The sequence below is a fragment of the Alligator sinensis genome, unplaced genomic scaffold, assembly GCF_000455745.1.
Source record: "Alligator sinensis unplaced genomic scaffold, ASM45574v1 scaffold1509_1, whole genome shotgun sequence".
NCBI lineage: Eukaryota > Metazoa > Chordata > Crocodylia > Alligatoridae > Alligator > Alligator sinensis.
This window is the reverse complement of record NW_005842711.1, coordinates 232,166-241,535: the sequence shown is the minus strand read 5'-3', so window position 1 is coordinate 241,535 and position 9,370 is coordinate 232,166. Positions and strand designations below refer to the sequence as shown.

The following is a 9,370-nucleotide window of genomic DNA, read 5'->3' as shown; positions in this document are numbered from 1 at the left end:
CAGGCCTGGGGGAGCGCGGGCAGCCGCCATCTTGGGCCCCCCACCCTCACCTGAGTAGCTCATGATGGCGGCCCCGCACCCGCTCCCCGCCACCGCCTCCTGCACCAGACGGTAACGGCGTCGGGCCAGCCCCGCCTCCCGACCGCATTGGCCGCCAGGGCCCACCCCCTCTTGCCCGCCATTGGTGGCCGGGCTAGTTCACCCCGCCCACCCGAGTCCTCTACCCTCGCCCCCGGAGGAGGAAACTTCTGCAGGCGCTCGTGCTTTGTTGGAGGAGGGGGGCCGTCAATCAAGGCCGCTCTGGCTTTCCATAGGGAGCGGCGTCCGTCCGTCTAAAGCCCCCTCCGAATGCCAATGGCGGAATGGGCTGTCAATAAGACCAGGGCCGATGTCTATTAGTTGAAATAAGGATCGCTCACCTCAATCCTGGAGACAGGAGAGAGAGGCTATTGGCCGATGAACCTGTCAATTATATAGTGGGCGTCGCCAGCACTCTCTTGCCCTCTGATTGGTCAAAAGGGACCAGGTGGTTCCCAATGGCTTGAACCACCGGCGTCGACGCTATACTTACCTACGGCAGCCCAGCAGGGCCACACTTGAAAGGCCGCTGGTGTAGGCGCCCCTGGAGGACAGGAGGAGGTGGCTCCGCTGCCCCGCCCTGCTGGCTCGCTATTGGCTGCGGGTCCGGCTGCCGAGATCCCAGCTCCCGGGGGGTCACCATAGCAACGGCGTAGCCGTCAAGCGAACCCGTGCTCGAGGGGCTCCTGCGCGCCAAGATCGTCATGGCAACGCCCGGGCGTCGTCAACCTCTCGATTCGAGGACGACCCTCACCGCTAGAGCCAGGCACGCAGGTGGGAGCCGCGGGGGGCAGGATGCAGCCGGGGTTGCGGTGGTCGCACTCGTCTCTGCCTGGAAGGCGAGGCGAGGCGAGGCGAGGCGAGGCGCTGCTGGAGCATCCCCGGCCCCGTGCGGGCGGCAGCAGAGACAGAGGTGTTGGGGACACACCCAGGGCAGGGCACGGGGGCTGAGGCACCGGCCTGTGGATCCCCGTGGTCCAACCATGAGGCTCCCCACAGGTCTGGAAGCCTCCTCCTGCCCCTGGGTCGGAGACAGGCTGTGGGGGACAATGGGGCCGGATCCTGCCTGGCAGCGCTGGGGCTGGGCAGTGGGCCTGATCCCACACAGGGTGGTATGTGGGACCAGGACCCAATCCACCATGCACTGGATTGGGCCCAAGTCCCCCATGCACCAGTCTAGGCCCACAGTGGATCCAGCCCACAGAACCACCCCACAACAATCACCCAGTCCATGGAGCAACAAGGTTGGGCACCACTCGCTTAGACATTGGACAGCCCCAAGTTGGAGGGTGAGGCAGCATCATTCACCGTATTAACCTGAAGCCAAGGAGAGGGTAGAGTTACGCCTTAGAGACTAACCAAAGTAGGTAGATGGATACATGTATCTATGGCAGCTCTGCATGTGCTTGGTCAGAAGCTGAGCACATGGCAAGCAGCTCTGAGCAAGCAGCAGCACCAAGCACTGTACTTAAAGATCCACCTGAATCCAGTCCAGAGCTCCTGGGGTGACAAAGCTGGGTGAGGGGGAGGCACAGCCCAGGGCCAAGGCACTACCCTCCCCTGTCCCAGGCCTGCAGCTTCAGGGAGGGCAGGGGCAGCTCCCTCACATCTGAGGGGATGGGGGGAGGAGGAGGAGGAGGAAAGGGACAGGAGGGATGCCACTGTGTGTGGCTCTGGCAGCCACCAGTTTGGACCCCTCCCCCCAGATATCTGATACAGACAGCCAGGTCTTTGTGCCTGAAACAGTGGATGGTATCCAAGGAGCCGTTGCTCTAATAGTAGCCCACATAAGAGGACGAAAGACTCTCCCTCCTTCCCCCAAGGCTCTGCTCTCCAGCCCTTGGTACCCCGCTCCCCATGGGCAGATCTAGCATTTTGAAGAGGGGGGTGCAGATGGTAACATGCATCACAACACATCACATTTTTTCAAGCTAAATGAAACTAGAAGCTTTACTAGTACATTAAAGGCCTAGGGCTATATGACTTGGTTTAAGTTTGAAGCAAAAAACAAATATAACTTCTTTGGAAACAGTTAAAAATAGTCTGCAAGACTGTAATATAAGAGCTTTGTGATCAGGAGTAGCTACAGACTGCAGAATTGCAAAACAAAAGCTATCTTGATTGGTGGAATATCAAGGCCATTAAAAAGGAAGAGAAGGTCATTAACGTGTGGAATGAAGAGTTTCAAAGAGATCAGGTAGATGATACTGATCCATGAAGTCAAGCAACAAATTCAGCACTTCCTGACTAGAAATGCTGCTGCCACTTCCAGGCCATTCATTTTCAGCTTTGGGTGGAGCAACTGCACCAGTGCACCCACGCTGGATCCACCTGTGCCCCACCAGTCCAGGGCACCAAAATTCTTAGTTATGCCCACTGGGAAGTGGCACCATTTGGGAGGTGCTGTTCAGAGACTCATAGAGACTCGTTATTAGAACAGCCCCTTCTGGCCTTGCAAACTGGAATGAGAAATGGCCAGGCTCAGATTTTCCAAATTCACAAGGAATATAAAAACAATAAACTTGGGAAAGTCCTGGTGTTCAAGCCTCTGGGGAGCAAGGCTACATTTCCCAGCTGCTCTCTGCAAGCCACAAAGGCTGTTTAAAAATAATCACACCAATATTCTCACAAAATAACATGGTTGCAGGAGTTGGGGCTTTAAGTAGAACAGTAAAGGCAGGGAGAAGCACAATAAACATGGCAGGACTTTGCACCATGCTCTGATTCTACTGGCTGTGCTGAGGGGGAGGATGCTGTACCCAGGTCACCAGAACTGAGCGGGAGAATGGGTCTGAAAAGTAAATACCTAGGATCCAAGAAAGGGAGGAATTACAGGCTCCAGGATAAACAGCATTGGCACCGCACTGTTTATTCTTTAATTGGCATCTATGTACCCACCTCCCTTCACCACCTTTGAAAGCCTCAGGATTCCTGACCCTTAACACATTGCTACACCACAGTGCCCCTGTTTATCTGTTCACTGTACCTGTCCTGCATCACACTTGGAAGTGCCACAGGGGTGTCAACATTTTTTTGACATGGGACAACCCCAGCTGCCTTGAATTTGTCTCTAGTAAGAAAAGAAGCTGAAATTTACACCAAAGCAGCTGCATATACACCAAAGAACAAGCCTACTCCTACTCGCACGCTCTATCTTCAAGGTCAAAGTTAACTAACAGCCTTGATAAAACCAGCAAGGGATCCAGCTAATTCCATGCAGAGTAAGCCCTTCAGGTCCTTGCTTTTGCAATGCCATGCTTTTGTACATTGACTCAGAGGCCATGTGATGCCAGGATGTATGACGATGATGATCATTAAGTGTTGATGATGCATCACCTAGAGGTTCCATGTGAGGTCAGGCCAGGTCCCCCCCTGTTGATACCAGAGGGTTGGTCTTAACTGGAATGGGAGGTATTTTTGATAGACAATATCCACACGTGAAAGCTGTACTGTAAATAAGGCGGCACCCTCAGTAGTCACTACAAGGCCAAGCTGAAGCCTGTGGGAGAACTGTGTATGTTAGAAAGCTCCAATACCACAGCTTCACATCTCAGCCAGGGCACACCTAGAAGGAGAGAGATGTCTGCACATCTGCTTTGCAATGGATTTGAAGGGCTGGCCTGAGCTCTCAACCTTCTTAGACTCCAGTCTGCCCCCATTAGCTTCCAGGCCCCACCTCTGGAAATGCCAGTTCTTTGCCTTCTTTTTTTTTTTTCCTGAATTATGGAAAAATACTAGAGCAATCCTGTTACAAAGAACTCAGACTCCAGCAGGTCCAAAGTCTGTGACACTGGATTTCTACTAAAAAAATCTGGGCTGATCTAGTCTAGTGAGTCATGTATAGGTGTTTGCATGCCTAATACAGCATTACTGTACAGCACCCTTACAGGCATGGCACCCTCCTTGCAAATCACAGCCTTCGCTACTCCATGCCATGTGAGCAAGCCTCCTACCATGCACACTCCTGTCCACATTGTGTTACTGCAGGAATGTGTGGGAAGCACAGGAGGGGCAAGAATTGGGAAGACCGATTCCTGGAAGTACAGGATAGGCTTTCTTGGAAACACACCCACTACATCTTTCATTCTAGCCTTGAGAAGGCCCCAGAACGCATGGGCACAGGTCTGCAAATTCAGCCCAGGCTGGCTGGGCCTTGGAACTGTGCATGCTTCCAAAGCATAAGTCAAAGTAGCTTGCTCACATCTCCTGAGGTCCCAAGAAGAACTTTTATGGGACCACAGATGAAGAACCAAAATCAATCCCAGCAGGATGCAGACAAACACCCAAAGCTGTTGTTATAAGATGGGACTCTAGGCTGCATGGATAAGACCGAGTAGGTTTTATTTCAGATGGAATGAGATGGTAATACCATAAGAAATGGGATATTAAAGACCAATACAAGCAACCAGAATAGGAAGAGTAGGATCTGGGCATCAAGACTGTTGCATGCCAACTCAATAATGTCCCACTTCTTCCTGTGATTAATCAGCCTCTTAAAGCAATAGCTTGTGATGTGTGGTCTGACCTAGTGGTTAGAGCCAAACCATGTGTGTGGTCGGACATGTGTGGTCTGACCTAGTGGTTATAGCCAAACCACGGACTGCATCAGGGCAGGAATCAGAAAGCAAGTTACCAGATACAAAAGGAAATCCAGAGGCAAGTCCAAAATGCAGGCCAGGTGACCAGAGACAGATACCAGGCTGCCACATCCAAGAGGAAATCCAAAACACCAGAGTCCAGGAACAGAGCTGAGCAGGAGGACAAAGCCAGGAGTACAGGATCAGAGAGGCTTACCAGAGCAGCCCTTCAGAGGAACTGTTAGCTGGAGTCTGCTTCCACAGCTGGAACGAACAGGGAGCCTGCTCTCCCGGCAGCCAACCAGGAGTCCCTACCAGTGGTCAGCTGGACTCAGCTGGGTTAGAGCTACCAGCCAGGGCCCCAGGCAGGTGCGGCCTACTAGGGAATTACCCCATGCTGGGCTGCCTGTCAGGGCTTCTGACATAGCTAAACATGAGACTGAAAGGGAGGGGGGAGCAGGGGGAAAAAGAGTAAGAGATCCACTAGTAGGAAACAAAGAGCCTGTGCCCCTCCCCTCTTTGGGTGTGTAGAGGTTCAGCCTGTCCATGGAGCATCATGTAAGCATAGAAAATGAGGGATGGAAGGGACCTCAGGAGGTCATCTAGTCCAACCCCTGCTCCAAGCAGGACCATCCCCAACTAGATCATCCCAGCCAAGGCTTTGTCTACCTGGGTGTTAAAGCCTTCAAGGATGGAGACTCCACAACCCCTCTGGGTAACCTGTTCCAGTGCTTTACTACCCTCCTGGTAAGAAAGTTTTTCCTAATATCTAACCTAATTTTCCTTTTCTACAACTTGAGACCATTGCTCTTTGTTCTGTCATCTACCACCACTGAGAACAGTCTAGCTCCAGAGACTCCAATCTAGTGTCCCTTCAGCCTGCTAATGCCCAGTGAACCTTGTCTCACAGGAGGCCAGGTAAGCACATATGACCTGCCGGGACCTCCAAGAAGGCCCAGGAAGGTGCAAGTCACAGCAGGACAGGAACTCTTTTAACAAGCACTTGGGAATCTGTTACCTTGATGGACAGGCCTTGCTGTTGCCACAGATCTGGGTTCTCCACCTTTGCTGCAGTTCCATGCATCTTAAGTCCTGCTGGCTTGTCTGGGCATCCTCTGAACTAAACGCCATCACTAGCAAATGGAAAAAGGAAAAGAACCTCACTGAAATCCACCTCCATTGGGGGCAGGGGAACAAACCTGTTGCCAGTGCTTTGCTCCATTGAAACTGGCTGGCCACACACACACACACACTAGTCTTTGAGCTGTATATAGGGCAATTAGTGGCTCCTGCCACATGGGGGTGACTTTGGGGAACTCTACAGCTCCAGGACCAGCAAAGCGCCTAGACCCTTGTTTTATAGCATTGGCTCTAATGTCACCTGCCTCACTGACATGCAGGAAAGAACCACTTTAGGCACAGAGGCCAGCTGCTGGCTAGCAAAGCAGGCCACATCATGTCACCTCTGTCCAGTATAAGCTGAACACCATCCCTGGAGGGGGCTGGTCAAATGGCATGTGGGGCAGGTCCTTCTACCAGGAATCCCTGCAGGCAACTCAGCCTCAAGAACTGACTTCCCTGCAGTCACAGACCTCCTTCTCCCAGAGCTGCTGCTCTAGAGGACCTGGTACAGCCCAAAGCAATCCTGCCACAGGGCCTCTCATGGGCCAACGCTCCAGGGCATGCCAGGGTGTCACAGTACAACACCGCCACCTGGCGACAATCTTCATAACCATATTGGGCAGGGATGACTCGGTTACAACTGAGGCTGAAAACAGATGTTGCCTTTGTACCATGATAAAAATGTCTATGGCAGCACAAAGGCCAAGGACACAGACCTTCATGCCCCTTGTCATACCATAAATGCCCAGAATTTGTGGGCATGGCATTTGTGGTACAAGTTTATTCTGCTACTTTTCAGTGGACATCTGTTTGCTTCATAGTGGGAGAGCACAGGCAACACAGAGCTGCCCATGCTCTCCAGCTGCCCCCAGCCAGGTGCTCCTGGGTCTTCAGGGGCCCAATCCTGCATACACTGGGAATTCCTAGTCATGGGGTGTGCAGGATCGGGCCGCTGAAGTGTCTGCTTGGGTTCCCCCATCTGCAGATGTTCCTCCTGGGAACCCCCCAGCAGGGGATTTCCTGGGCACAGGAATCACATTGCTGCACCCCGACTTTGGGCATGCCCCTGCAGGTAGGGAAACATGGGATTTCCCCATTTGGAGAGATGTGCCCTAAGTCAGATTCTCCAGAAGTGCATCTCTGCAAGCAGGAAAAGTTTGCTCCCTCCCCACATTTGCAGAGGAGTACCCTAAATGTTGTCCTGCAGCCTGGGACTCAGCTGCTCCCAGGAGGCAGGGGCCTGACTCTGCAAGACAATGGGTGGCAACTGCTTTGCCCAGTGAAGCTTCATTTGGCAACATCTATTTATAACCTGAAAGTTGCCAGTTTTATCTCAATACTTGTATGACCCAAAATAACAAGCCCTGCGTAAGAGCCATCTGCAGACTGAGAAACAGCAGCTTCTCTTTAAAGCATGTAATATTTAACTAGCAATTATATCATAGAAGATGTTCTCCTACTGCCCTCCCTCCCCACCCCCCATGAATCAGTTTGAATCCCGAGCATTTCTTCACTGCCACTGACTGTTACTGGTTTCTTTAGGGGTTGTATAATGAGCTACCTTTGCTTCCCCTGGATGACATGGTGGGTTAAACACCCAAGCCAATGAGAGCAGGGTTCAGCCCATGCTTTGATTGCACACTACTTCAGGCAGGGATGCTCTGGTTGTTTGACGTTGGTATGTCCCTAAGGCCTTAATCCATTTTGGGTGCTACTACAACATTAATCCTTATGGAGGATAAACGAATCTTGTCAAAACACTGGTCCTGCTACAAGGGGTTGGTGGTATCTGCCCACAGAATTGTTTCAATGGAACAGCAGCATTCTCCTCTTTTGGTCCAGCATCCCTGACAGTCCCTAGCCCTTCCTCTGGACAGTCAATCTTCACTACCTGCTCCCCCACATCACTCCAGACAGAACTTGTATCCACTGCCCCGTTCTGTCCAGCACTCATCCTATCCAAAAGAAGGTCAAAAGAGCTAGGGTTATTTCATCTGGAGAAGAGAAGGCTGCAGGGGGATTTGATAACAGTCTTCAAACACCTGAAGGATGATTACAGAAAGGATGGAGATTGGCTTTTCTCTGTGGCTGCAGGGGACAGGATGAGCAATGATGGTCTCAAACTGCAGCAGGAAAAATTTAGATTGGATATTAGGAGGAACTTCCTAACTGAGGGTGATTGAGCAGCATTGGAACAGGCTGCCTAGAAAGGTGGAAGAATAGCTATCCCTGGAAGTTTTCAAGAGCAGGTTGGACAGACATGCGACTGGGATGGTTTAACCTGCAATGAGCCTGTCTGGAGCAGGGGGGTGGACTGGATGGCCTTGTGAGATCCCTTCCAGCCCTACTTTCCTACAATTCCCCCAAGCCTGAAATGGGAAAGGTATAGCCTTTCCTGCAGCCACAGGCAGCATTGCACCTTGGACTCCCCACCACCCACTGCAAGTGACCATCAGCACAGGAATGGAGCAGGGCTCCAACTCATGCTTCTGGGGCCACAGCAGGACCCGCTAGTCAGCCTGCCAGCCTTGAGGGAACAATGCCATCAGCTATCCTGCAGAGCTAGACCACCCTCCCCAGGACCTCCCCAAGGCAACCACTCCTCATCCTTGTTCATGGCATCAACACCTGCAGGAATAACAGAGAAGCTGAGTACTTGCAGGGCAATGGTGGCTGCTGACCCGTATGGGTCCTGGGGTCTCCCCTGTGGCAAAACTGCAGCTCCTTTGGATCCAGGGATCCTGGGACTCATAGCACCTGGTGCCTAAGGGGTGCCTAGCAGAGAACAAAGCCTTGCGGAGGCCAAGCTGAGCTATGACAGTATTACGGGGGAAAGGATCTTGGAAAGATTTAATAGATTTCATAGACACTAGGCCTGGAAGGGAGCCCGGAAGATCATCGAGTCCAGCCCCCTGCCCAGGGGCAAGAAGTCAGCAGAGGTCATAGGATCCCAGCAAGATAAGCATCCAGTTTGCTCTTGAAGGTGTTCAATGTAGGCGCTTGAACCACCTCTGGTGGCAGGCTGTTCCAGACCTCGGGGGCTCGGACAGTAAAGAAATTCTTCCTTATGTCCAGCCTGAAACGGTCTTGTAGTAGTTTATGACCATTCGACCTAGTCGTCATCCCTTGGGGCGCTCTGGTGAGCAGACGTTCCCCTAGATCCCGGTGAACACCCCTGATAAACTTATAGGTGGCCACCAGATCACCCCTGAGCCTGCGCTTTTCCAGGCTGAAGAGTCCCATGGCTCACAGCCTCTCATCATAAGGTCTGTTTTCCTGTTCTCTGATCATGTGCGTGGCTCTCCTCTGCACTCTCTCAAGCTTCTCCACATCCTTTTTGAATTGTGGAGCCCAAAACTGAACTCAGTACTCCAGCTGCAGCCTCACCAAGGCTGAATACAACAGGAGAATGACGTCCCAGGATTTGCTTGAGAAGCATCTGTGGATACAACCCAATGTTTTGCTTGCTTTACTAGCCACAGCATCACATTGAAGGCTCACGTTCATCTTGTGGTTAATCATGACCTCCAAGTCCTTTTCATCCGTAGTACTAACCGATGTAGCACTGCTGAGCCTATAAGCATGCTGCAGGG

The 9,370-nt window shown here is 52.1% G+C and overlaps 1 protein-coding gene across 4 annotated transcripts in view; it reads right to left on the bottom strand.

Annotated features, from left to right (window-relative positions):
• The window catches only part of AKAP8L (A-kinase anchoring protein 8 like), a 22,400-nt gene extending 22,231 nt beyond the window's left edge, over positions 1–169 (bottom strand). Inside the window, exon 1 of one of the 4 annotated variants that reach the window (XM_025216188.1) lies at positions 51–169. In XM_025216188.1, coding sequence (XP_025071973.1) covers positions 51–63 — 13 coding nt within the window. In that variant the 5' untranslated portion in view covers positions 64–169. The remainder of the gene's footprint in view (positions 1–50) is intronic. The other 3 variants (XM_006034201.3, XM_014524950.2, XM_025216186.1) reach the window with 3 other exon arrangements.
• Between the last annotated feature and the right edge of the window lie 9,201 nt (positions 170–9,370).